Source organism: Lontra canadensis, unplaced genomic scaffold (genome assembly GCF_010015895.1).
Source record: "Lontra canadensis isolate GAN:19392208 unplaced genomic scaffold, GSC_riverotter_1.0 scaffold53, whole genome shotgun sequence".
Classification (NCBI taxonomy): Eukaryota; Metazoa; Chordata; class Mammalia; order Carnivora; family Mustelidae; genus Lontra; species Lontra canadensis.
This window is the reverse complement of record NW_022631047.1, coordinates 13,632,874-13,652,515: the sequence shown is the minus strand read 5'-3', so window position 1 is coordinate 13,652,515 and position 19,642 is coordinate 13,632,874. Positions and strand designations below refer to the sequence as shown.

Below are 19,642 nucleotides of genomic sequence, written 5' to 3'. Positions count from 1 at the left end.
TTCCAGCATCCTGGGATCGAGTCCCATATCGGGGTCCTTGCTATGCAGGGAGTGTGCTTCTCCCTCTGCCTCTGCCTGCCACTCTGTCTACCTGTGCTCTCTCTGTCTCTCTGACAAATAAATAAATAAAATCTTTAAAAATAAATAAATAAATAAACCCATTCAAGGACAATGTTGATTACCATTTTAATGTAACAGAGTTCAAAAAGTTCATTGATAAAGTTTTAGATTCTACATTGCTCGTCTTTAAGAAATTACAATTATCTGAAAAAGCCGAATTTTGAAAAAATACTATTCCCTTTCCTATTATATGTGATGCTGCATTTTTTCATGTCTTTCAACCCAAACAACATATCATAGAAGATTGAGTGCAGAAACATGTATAAGAATCCAGCTTGATCCCACAAAGCCAACATTTAAAAGTTTTTTAAAAAAACGTAAACCGAAGCCACTATCATTAAATGTCTTTTGGAATATATTGTTATTATATATAAAATATATTTATATCAACATATGTGATGATTTGGGGATGAGATTAGTGTTTAATCATTGAACTTTGAGTAAAGCAGATTGTTCTTCATAATGTAGGGGGACCTCATTTCATCAGCTGGAATAGAACAAAAATACAAGGGGCACCTGCGTGGCTCAGTTGGTTGAGCCTTCAGCTCAGGTCATGATCCCGGACTTCCAGGATCTAGTCCCGCCTCGGGCTCCCAGCTCCTTGGGGAGTCCGCTTCTCCCTCTGACCTCCTCCTCTCTCATGCTCTCTCTCATTCATTCTCTCTCAAATAAATAAATAAAATATTAAAAAAAAAAAGAAAAGAACAAAAATCCAGCCTCCCCAAGCAAGACAGAATTCTCCTTCAGAGTGCCTTCAGAATTCATCTGTATAATCATCAGCTTCTCTGGGACTCCAGTCTGCTAGCCCACACTGCAGATTTTGGACTTGCTAGCCTCCATAATTGGGTGAGCTAATTCCTCACACTAACTTTCTCTTCATATATACACATTCTGTTGGTCCTGTTTCTCTGGAGAAAGCTGACCAATACAACATGCAATGAGTTTATTATTTTTATTTTTAAATGAGTAAATATTTTAAACACTTCTTAGTTTTAATTTCTAATATAGTAAATATCCATGTATGCCAAGACGGTTTGGGGGTTCTCAATAATTCTTAATAAAAGTGGTCCTGAAACTTGGGGTGCCTGGGTGGCTCAGTTGGTTGAGTGACTGCCTTTGGCTTGGGTCATGATCCCGGAGTCCAGGGACTGAGTCCCACATCAGGCTCCCCGCTCCATGGAGAGTCTGCTTCTCCCTCTGACCTCCCCTGTCATGCTTTCTCACTCTGTCTCTCTCTCTCTCAAAAAAATAAATAAAATCTTTTTTAAAAAAAGTGGTCCTGAGACCAAAAGTTGGACCAAAAAGTTTGAGAACCACTGGTAAAAACTGTATTTGAAACAAAATAGCTTTTCCTTAAAAATTCAATAATTTTGACTGTTGGCTCTCTGAAATTAGCCTTCCCTCTATTAGTCCGAATTTATGAACTTTTGTAATTTTTTTTTTTAATTCAGAGATCACAGCCTAGCTAAATGATTATTAGAGTTGGGTATTCGTTTTATCCAATTCTAATGCTAAGGACAGCAAATTTTAGATAACACCTAATACTTTAATATTATTTAATTTCTTTCTCAAAAGTTTTCAGGAACTGCTTAGATAATGCAAATAGCACTTTTAAACTCCAGAGAAACAGAACTGTTCTGCCCAGAGACCTAACTAAATACTACGGACAGTCAATTTAACAACCTGTATGCAGAAAGCCCTCATAGGAGCTGATTAAACACAAGTCTGAGATTTTTACGGTAGTGATGCTCAAAGGGATGGGCATGAGGGGGTGAGAGCTGCTTCACTTTCCTTTCCTGAGGGGAGCATCAGAATCTCCTGTGGGAGAAACTGGAGGAGTTTTTTTTTTCCCATCCCGGTGGAGATAATTCACTGCCCTTCTCTTATAGACTCATTGCTTAAGGGACTGCTATAGATTTCTCGGGCATATCAAAGCAAAGACATGATTGAGGATAATTATTCTGTGATTTTATATTCTAGGGAGACAATTTAAAATAAAGTACTTGGTAAGTATAATTCAAAAGATTAAAAGGAAATAAAGAGAAACAAAGCTTTTAGGAGTTGTGCTTATTCTGAGGGTCAGTCATGGCTTTGCTGTTCTATTAATAACATGAAAGCAAAACCGTTATACTTTAATTACATATTTAATGATTATTTCAGTGTTACTTTACTTAGAATTTCATTATTTCTCATTTTTGGTGAATAATCCGGATTTTCAGGTTTAAATAGTACAAAATCTGACTTTGTTGTGAATCATTATGATTGTATGCAATGAATTACACTTTTCTTTCTCTCCATGCCTTTGTAATGTGATATTATTGTTCTTCCCATGAAAACACGTAGCCTGTTTCACTGCCCTATTGAATCTGGGCTAGCCTTATGATTTGCTTTGACAAACAGAATATGACAGAAGTGATCTTGTATACTTTGGAGCCTAGGACTTAGGCCCAGGCTTCTACTCTCATACTCTTAGAATGTTTCACCATCCTCTGAAAAAGCACAGTCTATTCTATCAAGCATGAGCAGTCATGCAGAGAATGGACACAGCCAACAGCCAGCACCAGCTGCCAGAGATGTGATGAGGCCAGTTTGGATCCTCCAACTTCAGTTAAGCTGTCAGATGTCTGTAGCTGCATGAGTGATCCCAGGGGAACCATGCAAACAACAGATTTCCAACCCACAGAATTGCAGTAATAGTTTTCATTTTTAGCCATTAAGTTTTTTTAGCCACTAAGTTTTGATATGGTTTGTCACATAACAAAGACTAACTGAAACAAGTGTTTGTGTGGGGGGCCTGGGTGGCTTAGTCGGTTAGGTGTCTGTCTCTGGCTCAGGTCATGATCCCAGGATCCAGGGATCCAGCCCCACATCGGGCTCCCTGTTCAGTGGGGAGTCTGCTTCTCCCTCTCCCTCTGCCACTCCCCCTGCTTGTGTTCTCTCTGTCAAATGAATTAATAAAATCTTTAAAAAAAAGTGTGTATGGGGTTTAGACTGGTGGGTGTGAGTAACTGGGTGTGCATTTTTATGGATACTAAAATCAAGTTAAGGGATATTATATATGCCACACCCTGGTAGAGTCTCAAAATTTGTTATATGTAAACGTAGGATGAGTCAGTGAAACACAAGGTAAATTTATTGGGTGAATCCATCCGCTCATTCAACAGATATTTATTTAGCAGATATTTATTGCACGCCTTTATACACCAACCACTACTTTAGGAATGGGGCTACAATGGTCCACAAAACAGACTCTGCACCTGCCTTTGTATAGCTTAAAGTCTGAGGAAGAAAGGCAATTAAGTAATTCCAAAAAAGTCTGATGAGGAAGTACAGGTTGCTGCTGAGTAAATAACTTTCGAGAGTTAGGGAAAGTTTTCCAGATGAAGTGATATTTAACCTGATAGATGAAAGAGGAGTAGGTCAGGGGCACCTAGTGTCTCAGGTAAATGTCTGCCTTCTGCTCGAGTTATGATCTCAGGGTCTTGAGATCAAGCCCCACACTAGGCACCCAGCTTAGCAGGGAGTCCGCTTGTCCCTCTCCCTTTGCCCCTCACCCCGCTCATGCTCTCTCTCTCTCAAATAAATAAATAAAATCTTGAAAGAAAGAGAGAGAGAAAGAGGAGTAGTTCAGAAAGGAGATATATGAAACTGTGGGGTGGGATCAGGAGAGTAAAACTTATTTCAGACAGACGAAACATATCTGTGAAGGCTCAGAGATGAGAGAAAGCATGGTGTATTAAAGCCATCACAAAACTCTTGGTGTGGTATATGGAGAAATAGCAAGTGAAGTTTGGGAGTAAGATGGATTTTAGACAAAGCAATCTGACTACAGAGTAGAATGGGATTGGAGATGGGGGTAAGAACTGAGCTATCATAGTTCAGGTGGGAGAGAACTTAAATTAGGATAGAGAGAATGAGAATAGGGAGGCATGGGTGAATTCAAGATTTTTAGGTGACACAGTCTCTAGACTTGACATCTGATTATGCATAGTAAGGGAGCAGTCAAGGATTTCTGGCTCAGGCAGCTGAGTAGGAGGATGAAGTCATTCATGGAAACTGGAAACACTGAAAAAACTGTAGGTACTTGAATTAACCAAGTGGGCTTATCTAGTATTTAGCGAGATGTATTGGTTTGTAACTCGAAAGAAAAATCTTGGCTGGAAATACAGTTTGGGGAATCATCAACTATAGTTGGCAATTTAGGTCCTGGGGTAGCTGAGGTTGTCCAGGGAGTATGAGGAAAAGCCCTGGAAAGGAAGTCTTCCAGTAAATATTTAACACTGGAACTACCACTTCATGGTTTCTTCTTTAATTCATTCTGCGTTATTTGCCCACAATTTGGAGTAAGTGGAGATGTACACTGGCATAGAAATTTTTGACAAGCAGGATCAGAAGGTTGCAATAGCTTTTACAGCATACTGACAAAGGTTTACGGAGCGTGTGGTAGCAGAGTGAAGTGCTTGCTGTTGAGATGACTTGGGATCAATTGCCGGAAAAACAAGGTCAAGAGCGGTTGCTTCCATGTGCACGAAAAGCAATTCCTAGATGATGGCTAAAATCGGCTGGCAGGGTTTGGGGGGTTAGATTCGACCTGAACCTGTTGTCATGGAGATGAGGCGGCTATAAATTGGCCGAGCGAGAGTATTCAGAGGGAGACTAACAATCAAAAGACTAAAGAAAGAGATGCTGAAAAAGTGAGTTACGTGGAAAAAGACAGGAAGGTTAAAACACGCCGCGGTACCCGGGCAAGGAGATAGTACCGCCTAGGGCTGGCTGAGTTTGTTTTCGTGTCATTTGTACACAAAGAGGAACAGAACCCTCCTCACCGGAAGCAGAACCTCTGCCCTCTGGGGCATTACACATTCCTCCGCGCCGGAAGAGTGTGTTCCCCCTGAGCTCCGGCTGTTTTCCTCTCAGCGCTCTCTTTCCTACAGGAACGCTCGTGGAACCTCCGGGGTCTGCCGCTTGAAGCCGCCGGACAGCGCAGAACTTTCGCAGACAAGGAGATTAGGAACCACACCCGGCTGCCGGCAAAGGGAGGAAGAAGAAAGGTCCTACGACGAGGCGTCGCGTTGCTGCGGAGGGATTTTGTTTCTGTGGTGGCGGAGGGATTTGACAGTACCTTAACTTCCGGAAAAGTCCTGACCCAGAGAGGAAAAACCCCGAAGGAAACAATAACAAACGAGAAGGGGAAGCGATTGTGGGGTTCCTGTGTTGAGCAGTTCTTGTCCGAGAAGATGAGCTTTGGCCGCTGTCAGGAGACGTGAGAGGGTTCGGAGGGCTTCAGCCAGCCTTTCTCCACCTGTTCCCCACCTCCTCCCCTCCGGGGGCCCCTCCGGGTATTGCCATGGCTGGCGTGGGGCCGGGGGGCTACGCGGCAGAGTTTGTGCCACCTCCCGAGTGCCCAGTCTTTGAGCCCAGCTGGGAGGAATTCACGGACCCACTCAGCTTTATCGGCCGCATCCGGCCTCTGGCGGAAAAAACCGGCATCTGCAAAATCCGACCGCCCAAGGTACCGGAGTCCGAGGAGAGAGGGCAGGGAGAGTGCTTTAGCTTTACTTTTCGGGTCCTTCTGCCCTTTCATATTTACTCTCTTGTTTCTCAACAACTAGAAGCTAAGTTTCTCGATGTTCTTTCCTTGATTTCTTTTGCAGGTTTTCTGTGATAGGCACGTCTAAACGCGAGAGTGGTGTCCCAGGGGCCTTTCCGCCTAGAACTTGGGAGCTGGTACTTCTCTTCTTGATTGTAGGCAGGGGTAACAAAAGACTTCAGGCCTTTCGTTGGCCGAGATGGCGTTTGAAGTGTTAGGGCATGACACGTCTTACCCTCCTGTACTGTGCTCTCTCATTATGGTGCTGTAGTAAAAACTGCCCTTGCATTTACTTTTTTCTTTTTATCCAAGTTCTATTAGTGCTTAATTTATTAAGTATTTGCAGGCCTCATCTCGAGGGTAAGGTTTCTTAAACGGTAATCTGAGATCTAGTTGTCCCCTAAGATGGTATTTCCAAACAAGAACCCTAGACTCTGTTGCCGCAATGAAAGAGGCTTCCCAGGGGAAAAGGAGAAGCATTTATTTTAGAATTTGGTGGCTTAGGAATTAGTCAACAATAGAGGTGGAAGAAAACGATGAATCTTTTGACATAAGGAACCAAGATTCAAAGATTTATGAATTGCAATTATTGCAAATTCCTGTTCGCCTGTAGGTTTTTATAATCCTCCGTCTTTACAGCAAGGAAAGCCAAGACTACGCCTTTGGGGGAATTAGTGCCCCAAGAGGTTGTGTGATTTGCTCAAGGTCAAAAGGGTTTTTTTCTTTACCCGTTAGACCAGCATTTTCCAAATGCTATTCTTGGTCCACTTGCACAAGGCTCAACCAGATGCTTGTTAAAATGCAGATCTCTAGGCCCCTTTTCAGACTAGAATAAATTTCTGGATGTGGAAGTTCTAGAATGTGCTTTTCCAGCACGTATTCTTAGATGATGCTCAATGCGCAATAAAGTTTGTGAACTATTGCCTTCCGTGCTTCTTAAAGGGACTCCTTGCTTTGTGTTTTGTCTACTAACCAGAATAAAAGATGAAGTACTGTTTTCCGTGTTGCATTTTAAAAAGTGTCTGCTCTCACCATAGACAACCACAAGTGGTGGGCACCCTAGAGAATAAAGAGTTTAAGATAGGAGGGAGGAGCAGGAGCAGAGTTTTTCACTTAATATTCTTTGAAACCTTAGTGGGTAAATAACATCTCATTTTACAGATGAGACAAGTCCGAATAAGTTACATAACTTATCAAATGTATGATCTTGGGTGAGTGGCAAGGTAGATTTTGAACCTAGATCAGTCTGTTTGATTCTAAAACCCAGACACGCTGCTAAACCTGTTTGTGCTTAATGAATTCGGTTAAGATTTATAAACTGTTAATCACAGGCAAAAGATTAAAAACTGATTGCTATGATAATTGATGGGATGTGCATTGCCATCTTCCTAAAGCTTCATTTAACTGTTTAGCTATCAAAATTACTTAATACTGGCAAAACTTGAAGATTGAAGTTTTTCCTAAACCATGTTTTTATCTCCTGTCTTGCCTTTATGAATTAGAAATTGTATTAGGGTACCTTCAGGTAAAAAAAGTGTGTGTGTATGTGTATATATATATGCCTTTTATTACTAAAAGATTGAAATAATATAGCTTTTCTTTGTATGTTATATTACTATTAAAAATAAATCTTGTTTATAAGCAGAATTTAATTTCAATATTGGTGAAGTTCTTTAGTTTCCAAGATAAGAAAAATTTTTTTGACTACTTCTCACATTTTTAGGTAGATTTACTCTTATTTAGGCCAAATCAAAATACGTTTTCTAGAACCCTACTTGAATTGTGCTATCTCATTTCAGTATACCACGGCTCCAATCTGGAAATTGCTCTTGTTCTGTGGATTGCTTACTTTTTTTTTTTTTTTTTAATATTTGGATGCTGAGAAACCAGGCTTTGAACAAAACATTTATGTAACATAGACTGTGAAGTGCTGTGTCACATTACACATGAACAAAAAAAGATTATATATGTATTATATAAGTACTTCAAAAAATTATATAAATACTTTAAAAAATTACTTTTTAATCCTCAGTTTTACCTTTTATAGTTTCTTTCAGATTCTGTTTTGTTTTAAATTTGGTAAACTTAGATGTTTATTAGACACCATTGTGATACATGAGTTCACTGCATGCCACTTGAGTGATTGGGGAAAACATAATTGTGGCTTATAAATAATGGGACTGGTGCAATTTGAGGAGGATTTATAGGTAAAATAATTTTAATAATGGAATATGAGAGATAAGTGATTGGAGATAAGTTATATTGAAAATACCTCATCTGAAAAATACTATTCTTTCTGTTTCTACAATGAAAAATACTTAAAGTTGACTTGTTTTCATTATGATTTATGGCTATTCATCCCCTTAAACTAAGGGAGTGAATAATGCATTCTTTGCTTATACATCAGTATGTTTAAAAAAAAAAAAATATATATATATATATTTCTTTATATATGTATATATTTCTATTTAGGATTGGCAACCTCCATTTGCATGTGAAGTAAAAAGTTTTCGTTTCACTCCCAGAGTCCAGCGCCTGAATGAACTTGAGGTGAGTGTTATATCAGGATTTCTTCCTCCTGATTCATTCTTTTTTTTTTTTTTTTTTAGATTTTATTTTTTTATTTATTTGACAGAGATCACAAGTAGGCAGAGAGGCAGGCAGAGAGAGAGGGGGAAGCAGGCTCCCTGCTGAGAGAGAGCCCAGTGCGGGACTCGATCTCAGGACCCTGAGATCATGACCTGAGCTGAAGGCAGAGGCTTAACCCACTGAGCCACTCAGGCGCCTTCCTCCTGATACATTCTTAATTTCGGGCTCTAGCAGAGAACTTTGAGCAACTCATGTACCAGGCTTAGAATTAATGTTAGTTGGGATTGAATGGAAGGAGGTTTCTTCTTCTTTTCCCTTTTCATTTTTTTTTCTCCTCTCTCTCCTTCCTTCCCTCCCTCCCTTCCTCCTTTCCTTCCTTCCTTATTAAATAGGATCCACTTCTGGGGTGGAGCCCTATGTGGGGCTTGAACCCACAACCTTGAGGTCAAGACTTGGGCTGAGATCAAATTGTAAAAAGTAGTTGTTAACAGTTTTTTTGTTTTTTTTTTTTCACTTAACTGGGACTACGGAAAACACTCTCTAGCTATGTGTTTCATAGTGGAACTATCCATTGCTTACCTGCAGAGACCTGGAATTCTTTTTTTCTTTTAAATTTTGAGATCCTGAAATTCTAAGTTCTACTTCCTTTAGCACTTAATATTCTACTAAAATTTTGTTAATGTCGGAAGATTCTCTCTTGGGGTCTTGGAAGAGTATGTTTTAATATTTTATGAAAGGTTTTCAAAGGTTATTTTTAGCTTTAACAGAACTTTTCCAAGACTGTTTACCTGATTTATTAACATGTCTCTTTAAGTATTACTGGTCTCTTTTAAATTTTCTAGATTGAAATCTATTTAAATATTGCTGTTATACCTCTCTGCTGGGTTGTTGAAAGATATTTCAGTGTAGTAGAAAAGTGTTTCAGAGTACAAAAGAGAAATCTTAGCTAGCTGAGGCTTAATATGTCATGGTGAAGTTTTTTTTTCCTCTTGATGTTTCTGAGACATTTATTTTCTGGGATTTTAATCCTTTTTTCCCCTTAGTCTCTTGTAATTAGATACATGAAGGATTTTAATATCAGTAGGGTGGAGAATTGGTGTATCTGAGGTAGGCATATTTTCTATGGATGAGATGATAGAATGCTTAAAAACAGAATAATCCAATTTACTACATTTTCTGGTTAGCTAAAAGTTAAGCCAACTATTACAAAAAAATTGCTTTGGTTTATAAAATATAAGAACATTTCTAATATATTAGAGTGATTTTTGGCCTTAGTGAGTAAAGTTTATTACAAGCGTTTTGTTTCTTTATTGGGGGTTGGACTAAGCAATAATGAGGTCTTTGGATTTCTTTAGAAAAATGAGTACCTTTGTTAAGTAAAGCTGATTTATTTTCAATCATAATTTAATTCCTAATTCTGGTTTCTGTTTTCTAATAATCTTAGGCAATGACCAGAGTGAGACTGGACTTCTTGGATCAATTAGCAAAATTTTGGGAACTCCAAGGATCTACTTTGAAGATTCCAGTGGTGGAGAGAAAAATCCTGGATCTGTATGCTTTGAGCAAGGTGAGGCTTGTACTTGGTTTAGAAATTGGAACAGAGGCTAATGAATCTATGAAATTAGGAATTTCTAATAAACTTGATGGAAAACATTCCTTCCTGGGCAGGATTTGTGTGTTTGACCATGAAATGTAAATGAAAAATTTTGAAATTATCTTTAAAATTATTTTATAATTTATAGTAAGATTTAACATATTTAGGGACTCCTGGGTGGCCCAGTGGGTGAAGCTATTGCCTTCGGCTCAGGTCATGATCCCGGGGTCCTGGCTTTTCTCTCTGACAAATAAATAAAAATCTTGAAAAAAAAAAAAAAGATTTAACATATTTAATGGCAAATTAGTAGGCTCTGTGATAATCAATATGCAAGAGAAATGATGCCAATCTGTTAATATTATCTTGTGTTGAGTGTATAATGTTTTTTGTTGACCTTGTCATCTTTTTTCTGTTTCTTAGTTGAAAATTTTGTTACATTAAAAGAAATTCATATCATCATTCTCATGTGTGATATGAATCCATTGTATTAATAGCTATAAGTAGTGTTAATGGGTAAGTGAAGCCAGCATTATCCAGAATGAGTAAGAGTTGAAAACTTAAGAGGGAAGAGTTTAGATTAATTTTTACCTAAACTTGTTAATTTTGTAACATTTTATTTCCTAATGTGAAAAGAACTAACTGATCTGCAGCAGCATTTAAATTACCTTGAAAAAATGGGGCACCTGGGTGGCTCAGGGGGTTGGGCCTCTGCCTTTGGCTCAGGTCATGATCTCGGGGTCCTGGGATTGAGCCCCGCATCGGGCTCTCTGCTCACAAGGGAGCCTGCTTCCTCCTCTCTCTCTGTCTGCCTCTCTGCCCACTTGTGATCTCTGTCAAATAAATAAAATCTTAAAAAAAAAAAATTTCCTTGAAAACATGTTTTGTTGATATAGTAATAAAAATATATGATCCTTCTGATTTATGAGTGAAGATAGCTTGATTATCTGAGGAACTTTGAAAATATCTTTCTCTGTGGTCTTTCATATCCTCTGATTGATACATTGTTCTGAAATAAAATTGTTACTCAAATTATAGAGTTAATTTTGGAGATTTCATTTTCAAGGGAAAACAAGACAAACATATTTAAGCTATTTTTTGTGATACATTTTAAATTTAGTGTCAGGTCAGAATGCTGTAAAACAATTTTTTTAAAGATACACAACGAGAGAGAGGGAACACAAGCAGGGGGAGTGGGAAAGGGAGAATCAGGCTTCCTGCCAAGCAGGGAGCCCATATGGGGTGCACGATCTCAGAACCCTGGTATCATGACCTGAGCCGAAGGCAGACGCTTAACGACTGAGCCACCCAGGCGCCCCACTTTAAAAATTTTATATTAACTTTTATACTGAAACTTAAAAGATTTGGCTGATAGCTGGTTATCATCTCTGGAGTTTGTGTTATTATAGACATGATTTTGAAACACTTTGCTTTCCACTACTTTATAATGGGAAACAAATTTTCAGTCATCAGTCTGAGTCATTAAATTCTCATTTTGATAGTTTCCTTGTTGATTAAATTATAATTTTGTCTTACTATTTTTAATAATAAAAAGTGATACTTGGAATGTCTATAACTTAATGGAGTTTTAAAATTAGCAATTACTGTTTACAATCAGTGCAGCAAGGAACATTCATTCTAGCCCTTAAAAAGTTTTTTGGTTGGGTGCCTGGGTGGCTCAGTTGGTTGAGTGGCTGCCTTCGGCTCAGGTCATAATCCTAGGGTCCTGGGATCAGAATCCACATTGGGCTCCCAGCACAGCCGAGAGCCTGGTTCTTCGTCTCCCTCTGCCTGCTGCTCTGCCTACTTGTGCATGCTCTCTCTCTCTCTCTTTCTGTCAAATAAATAAATAAAATCTTCAAAAACAACAAGCAACTTTTTTGGTCAGTGTAATACTTTGTAAAATATCAGACTTAAAATAAAAACTAACAATCTTCCTCTCCACCTCTCCACTCCCATTCCCAGTCCTCAGAACTAATTACTTTCAATTCTTTTAGCTGTTTCTGATTTAGATCTTTGTATTTCCAAATAATGTACTCATGCTAGCTTTTCACTTTTCAGTTTTAAATATTATACACTGATTTTCTACTGTTAGAGATGGAGAGTGGGTGTAAGAAACCTAAATCCTTACTTACTGCCCCTGTTCTATTCTAGTGTAGTTAGATCAAATTTTTTTTTTAAACCCCCAAATCAAGAGTTGCATGCTCCATGAACTGAGCCAGCCTAGTGTCCCAGATTAGTTCTTTATTAATCAAAATTTATTAGTTTGCCTGTAAATACAAATATTATTTGTACCTGAGCCTTGTAGTGTGCTATGATTGTTTTCCTTATACCAATTTTTATTTTTCTTAGAGTTAATAATCACCCTCCCTGTGGTCATTTTGTAAGTTTTCTTTGTAACCATCAAAAATTTATTTTCAGATTTTCCAGCAGCAGTATAAATCTTTCCACATGATTTACCTGTCAGGTAATCTATCAGTTCCATTTTCTTCTTGGGGCCATTCCTTTGGAGCTCTTTTTTCCTGCTGCGATCCACATTCCTTGTTTTTTAAGGTCAGCTGTCAGCTTGGAACCTCCTTTTGCTGTTACTGTTCTGGGAACTCCCTTTCTCTCTCCCCTTATTTCAAGTCCATATTACTTGGTTTCCTCCTATTTTGGTGAAGCATTTCTTCTGTTAGTTTCATGAAGAAGAAGATGAATGGAATATAAATTTTTTGCTCATCTCAAAGTGCTCTACTCTTACACTTTAGTGTTTAGAAGTCTAAATTTTAAATTGTTTTCCTTTAATATTTTGAAAGCTTTACTCCATAATCTTTCTGCCTTTAGTGTTGCTGTTGAGAAGAATGATGCTAAATTAATTCTTGTTCCTTCCTATGTGGCTTTCTTTTTCTTGAAGATGTAGAATCTAATCTTTATTCCCAGTGCCTTGAGATTTCACAGTGTTATATGCATTAGTATGTGTTTTTCATTTATACATACATGTTTGTTTAGTTATTTATTGTTTTGATTTTTATCACATTTTTAAACAGTTAACAGGTGGACATCATGTATTCCTTGATGTTTCATCTTTGTTCATCTGTCATCTTTAAAATGAAAGTCTAGAATCTACTTCACTAATTTAAAGTCCAGCTGAACATTTCATAATGAACAATAAAATTTACATTTTATTTAAAAAAAAATTTTATTAACATGTAATGTATTATTTGCCCCAGGGGTACACGTCTGTGAATCATTAGGCTTACACACTTCACAGCACTCACCATAGCACATACCCTCAGTGTCCGTAACCCAACCACCCTCTCCCTACCACTGCCCTCCCCCCGCCCCTGGGCAACCCTCAGTTTGGTTTGTGAGATTATGAGTCTCTTACGGTTATCTCCCTCCCGATCCCATCTTGTTTCTTTTTTTTCCTTCCCTACCCCCAAACTCCCTATGTTGCCTCTTAAATTCCTCATATCAGGGAGATCATAGGATAATTGTCTGTCCCTGACTTATTTTGCTCAGCATAATACCCTCTAGTTCCATCCACGTCGTTGAAAAAGGCCAAGATTTCATTTCTTTTGATGGCTACATAGTATTCCATTGTATATATATACCACATCTTCTTTATCCATTCATCTGTTGATGGACTTCTAGGTTCTTTCCATAGTTTGGCTATTGTGGACATTACTGCTATAAACATTCGGGTGCACGTGCCCCTTCAGATCACTACACTTGTATCTTTAGGGTAAATACCCAGTAGTGCAACTGCTGGGTTGTAGGATAGCTCTATTTTCAACTTTTTTGAGGAATCTCCATGCTGTTTTCCAGAGTGGCTGTACCAGCTTGCATTCCCACCAGCAGTGTAGGAGGGTTCTCCTTTCTCTGCATCCTCACCAGCATTTGTCATTTCCTGACTTGTTAATGTTAGTCATTCTGACTGGTATGAGGTGGTATCTCATTGTGGTTTTGATTTGTATTTCCCTGATGCCAAGTGATGTGGAGCACTTTTTCATGTGTCTGTTGGCCATCTGGATGTCTTGCAGAAATGTCCTCTGCCCTTTCTTGATTGGATTATTTGTTCTTTGGGTGTTGAGTTTGATAAGTTCTTTATAGATTTTGGATACTAGCCCTTTATCTGATAATGTTGTTTGCAAAAATCTTCTCCCATTCTGTCGGTTGTCTTTTGGTTTTGTTGACTGCTTCCTTTGCTGTGCAAAAGCTTTTGATCTTGATGAAGTCCCAGTAGTTCATTTTTGCCCTTGCTTCCCTTGCCTTTGGCGATGTTTCTAGGAAGAAGTTACTACAGTTGAGGTGGAAGAGGTTGCTGCCTGTGTTGTCCTCAAGGATTTTGATGGATTCCTTTCTCACATTTAGGTCTTTAATCCATTTGGAATCTAGTTTTGTGTGTGGTGTAAGGAAATGGTCCAGTTTCATTTTTCTGCACGTGGCTGTCCAATTTTCCCAACACCATTTGTTGAAGAGACTGTCTTTTTTCCATTGGACATTCTTTCCTGCTTTGTTGAAGATTAGTTGACCACAGAGTTGAGGGTCTATTTCTGGGCTCTCTATTCTGTTCCATTGATCTATGTATCTGTTTTTGTGCCAGTACCGTACCGTCTTGATGATGACAGATTTGTAATAGAGCTTAAGTCTGGAATTGTGATGCCACCAACTTTGGCTTTATTTTTCAACATTCCTCTGGCTATTCGAGGTCTTTTCTGGTTCCATATAAATTTTAGGATTGTTTGTTCCATTTCTTTGAAAAAAATTGGTGGTATTTTGATAGGGATTGCATTAAACGTGTAGATTGCTTTAGGTAGCGTAGACACTTCCAATTCATGAGCATGGAACTTTTTTCCATTTCTTTGTGTCCTCCTCAATTTTTTTCATGAGTACTTTATAGTTTTCTGAGTACAGATTCTTTGCCTCTTTGGTTAGGTTTATTCCTAGGTATCTTATGGTTTTGGGTGCTGTTGTAAATGGGATTGACTCCTTAATTTCTCTTTCTTCTGTCTTGCTGTTGGTGTAAAGAAATGCAACTGATTTCTGTGCATTGATGGATATATCCTGATGCTTTACTGAATTCCTGTACAAGTTCTAGCAGATTTGGAGTGGAGTCTTTTGGGTTTTCCACATAAAGTATCACATCATCTGCAAAGAGTCATAGTTTGACTTCTTCTTTGCCAATTTGGATGCCTTTAATTTCTTTTTGTTGTCTGATTGCTGAGGCTAGGACTTCTGTTACTATGTTGAATAGCAGTGGTGATAATGGACATCCCTCCTGTGTTCCTGACCTTAGCAGAAAAGCTCTCAGTTCTGCTCCATTTAGAATGATATTCTCTGTGGGTTTTTCATAGATGGCTTTGATGATATTGAGGAATGTACCTTCTGTCCCTACCCTGTGAAGAGTTTTGATCAAGAAAGGATGCTGTACTTTGTCAAATACTTTTTTAGCATCTATTGGGAGTATCATATGATTCTTGTTCTTTCTTTTATTAATATATTGTGTCACATTGATTGATTTGTGGATGTTGAACCAACCTTGCAGCCCTGGAATAAATCCTACTTGGTTGTGGTGAATGATCCTTTTAATGTACTGTTGGATTCTGTTGGCTAGTATTTTGGTGAGAATTTTTGCATTGGTGTTCATCAAGGATATTGGTCTGTAACTCTCTTTTTTGATGGGGTCTTTATCTGGTTTTGGGATCAAGTACATTTTATTTTTGTCAAAGTATTTATGAAGTTTATTGTAAGTAGGGTCATCATAAGGGAATTTGTGAATCATTCCAGTCAGTGATCCTAAGACTTCAGTCTTTTTGCTATCTTTCTCAGTGGCACAACTGCAGGAAACCTCTCCAGGCTAAAGCAAAATTGTGGTAGCCCTCGATCTCAGATCCAATTTTAACTCCATGTAATGTGCCATGTTGTCTTCCTCCATTTATACCCAAACTATTGCTCTCTTCATAGCTTTCCTGTACCTTTCCTTATGAAATCACTTCTGAGGAGAGAATGTTCACTATCTCATTTAATACTTTGATTGCACTTGATAATTTTTCTTCTTCTTCTTTTTTTTTTTTTAACTTGGTATAGGCACTCAGGCATGTATGTTTAATTCCTTTTTTTTTTTTTTTAACGGTAACATATAACGTATTATTTGTTCAAGGGTACAAGACTGTGATTCATCAGTCTTACACGACACCCAGTGCTCACCACAGCACATTGGCTCCCCAGTGTCCATTACCCAGCCACCCTATCCGTCCCCACTCCTTTCCCCACTTGTTAAGTTTTCTTATCTGAACTCATGTCTTTGAGGTCTTACAACTTTTCTTGTATTTTTTGTATTCTTTGATAATTATATCTCCCACTTATCTTTTCTCACACTCTGAACTTTTATTAGTTAAATGTTAGACTGATAAATTGATTCTAGACTATTAGAGTATTTGACTGATCCTAAGTTTGCTTACCTGTTTCTATTAGGTTAGAGTCCCTTCTTTTTCTTTTTCTTTTTTTTTTTTAATTATTTTTCTTAACATACAATGTATTATTTGCCCTAGGGGTACAGGTTTGTGAATCATTAGGCTTACACATTTCACAACGATTAGAGTTCCTTCTTTTCAGACTCCTGAGAGTAAATCTTTAGTCTTGTCCTGGGGTTAGAGAGCAATAGTTGCTTGGCTGTGCTGACTGGAGGAGGTCTAATTGCTTTTATACAGATTTTCAACCAGTCCTGTTCTCTGTTTATTGCTGTCTCTGATTTTATTTTATTTTATTTTTTTAAAGATTTTACTTATTTGACAGAGAGAGAGATAGCCCAAACAGGGGGAGCAGCAGACAGAGGGAGCGGGAGAAACAGGCTCCCTGCTGAGCAAGAATTCCCAACTTGGGGCTCTATCCCAGGACCCTGGGATCATTACCTGAGCTGAAGGCAGATGCTTAACCAATTGATCCACCCAGGTGCCCCGCCATCTCTGATTTTATTTTTTATTTTATTTTATTTTATTTTATTTTTTTTTAAAGATTTTATTTATTTATTTGACAGAGATCACAAGTAGGCAGAGAAGCAGTCAGAGAGAGATAGGAGGAAGCAGACTTTCCGCTGAGCAGAGAGCCCGATGCGGGGCTCGATCCCAGGACCCTGGGACCATGACCCGAGCCGAAGGCAGAGGCTTTAACCCACTGAGCCACCCAGGTGCCCCCCATCTCTGATTTTAAAGGGACTGCTGCTTCCATTTCTTAGGCCTTTCCAGGCTCTGCTTCTCCGTGGCTTTCTTCTGTTGAAGGTGCTTGGTTGGTTTTTGTTCTTGCCTGCTAGATTATCACTTAATGTATCTGCTTTCTCTTGGTCCTATGCCTTTTTGTACCTTAACTATCTTTTCAGCGGAGGCTTGAGAGGGAGGTTTTAAGTAGGAGACTACTACTTAATTCTGTTAAGATTGTCCTCTGCTGGCCAGACTTCGTTTTACATTGGATGGAAATTTTCGCCTTGATTGACATTATTTTTCACTCAAGTTTTGATTGAAGGGCTTGTTTCCATTTTGTTCAGTTTATCTTTGCATGTCATGTAGCTTTTTATAGGACATGGCTTACAAGTGATATTTTTCTGGTGATAACGGTGTGATATATTTCATGGTAAAATACTAGGAGTAAATGGTTTTTATATTTTGAAATTATACATGATAATTCTTGAATCTGTCAGCTGAAGAAAAATAAGTGTAAAGTTTTGTGTGTTCTTATAGTATCAGGCCCTGTTAGATTATTAGAGTGTTACATGCACGAAGACAAAGTCATAGTATTGCTTTCTTTGTGAGATAGTTTTATCTTATTTCTTAGCCGTACTCTGTGCTGGCTGTCATTTTCACAGCTGCATGCCAGTAAGCATCTTAACTGGGTGGTACAGCATGACTGGATCCATGCAGATATATCATTACTAATGGAAATTTAACTTAAGGTGCTTTACATACAAACTAGAATAGTATGTAATGGTGATAAATGTATCGTATAATGTAGACTACTAAGAGAGCTTCTGTTTCTTTTGGACTCTTCCCCACTTGCTTCAACCACAATGGCTTCCTTACTGTTCCTCAGACATTTGAGGTATACTTCTGAGATGGAGCCTGCGCTCTGACTGTTCCCTGTATATCTGCTTGGGTAGCTCTTTCACCTTGAAGAAGTCTTTGCTCAAATTTCACTTTTATAATGAACTTTTTTTGTGACCATTTATACTTTGGTTAAACCCTCATGTGTGAGGTCTTTTAACTGCTTTTTTAAAGTTTCTTCTAGGGGACTTATCACTTTAAAATTTACATACTATGTTTATTGGCTGTTTTTCCTGGTAGAATATAAGCACCATGAGGGCAGAGATCTTTGTTTTATTCACAGGTGTATCCCAAGTACCCAGAATAGTACCTGACAGTATAGAAGCGTTGGAAAGATGTGAATGAAAGGCATCCTGATTCATGCACTTGTTTCCAGATAGCCCTCTAAAACACCCTCATTGTGTTTTCCTCTACACTACAAGATTGGAAAAATAAACTTTTTTCTCCTTACAATTTTTCCCTGGCAAGTCTTTTTTTAACAGAGACGGCTTCTCTGAGGATGTGCTAAAAGAAGCTAAAGAATTAGAGATACGTTCAACTTTTGTGCATGTGAACTTGCGTGTTCCCACCAAGCTTTGAGGGAAATTTTGCTTTGGTATAGGTTCGTTTTTGTGTATAAGAGCACTGTGGAGTACAAGAGCTGAAAACGTTTATTTACAGCATGCACAGACCCCACGTGCCTATACACACAGACATAATAACACTACTAACGTTGACACTGTGCTTATTTTGTCCTGGTGCTTTTCGTGTTTTATTTCATTTTTCTTTATAACTGCCTCATAATAAAGTATAAGTGCTGTTATTAGTATTTTAATAATAGGGCTCCAAAGTGCAAATTATGATGTAACTTACCCAAGGTCACACAGTTATTAAGTAATGAGCTTTGAACTCTGGAAATCTGGCTCCACAGTCCATGTTCTTAGCCTTTTTATACAAAATTATGGTAAAATATGCATAACATAACAGTTAACCATTTTTTAAGTGTACAATTTAATGACTTCAAGTGCATTCAAAATGTTGTACAACCATCACTACTCTTCATTTCCAGAACTTCCCCTCTCCCTTCAGGCCTCTGGTAAAACCTCTATTCTACTTCCTCTATTAAATTTGTTTATTCTAGGTATTTCATATAAGTAGAATCATATAATATTCATCTTTTTGTGTTTGAGCATAATGTTTTCAAGGATCCATGTTGTCACATGCATTAGTTTCATTCCTTTTTAAGGCTGAATAGTATTCCATTATATGTGTATATCAGATTTTGATTATTCATTTCTTGATGGACCTTTGGGTTTTTTCCATCATTGTTACCAGCATTTGAGTATTGTGAGTAAAGCCTCTGTGAACATTGGCTTGCAAGTATCTGTTTAACTCTCTGTTTTTAGTTATTTTGGGTGGAATTGTTGAGTCAGGTAATTCTATGTTTAATTTTCCTTTTAACTTTTTTTAAGTAGGCTTTATGCCCAGTGTGGGGCTTGAACTCACAACCCTGAAATCAAGTTGCATGCTCCACCAACTGAGCCAGCTAGGCACCCTTCTCTTAACTTTTTTGATGAAGAGAAATAGCAGTAGTGTGCACTCAAATATTTTTTTGAGTTCAGATAACTATGTCACAGTCCTTTTTATTTTATCATCAGTCCCCTGAACACTGCCTGTATTTTAGAGTGTGAGAGA

At 38.2% G+C, this 19,642-nt stretch overlaps 1 protein-coding gene across 1 annotated transcript in view; it reads left to right on the top strand.

Moving 5' to 3' along the window:
* Positions 1 to 4,986: 4,986 nt before the first annotated feature.
* KDM5A (lysine demethylase 5A) overlaps positions 4,987 to 19,642 on the top strand; it is a 93,486-nt gene continuing 78,830 nt past the window's right edge. The window contains exons 1-3 of the mRNA XM_032874917.1: positions 4,987 to 5,632; positions 8,183 to 8,260; positions 9,744 to 9,866. Coding sequence (XP_032730808.1) covers positions 5,468 to 5,632; positions 8,183 to 8,260; positions 9,744 to 9,866 — 366 coding nt within the window. The 5' untranslated portion in view covers positions 4,987 to 5,467. The remainder of the gene's footprint in view (positions 5,633 to 8,182; positions 8,261 to 9,743; positions 9,867 to 19,642) is intronic.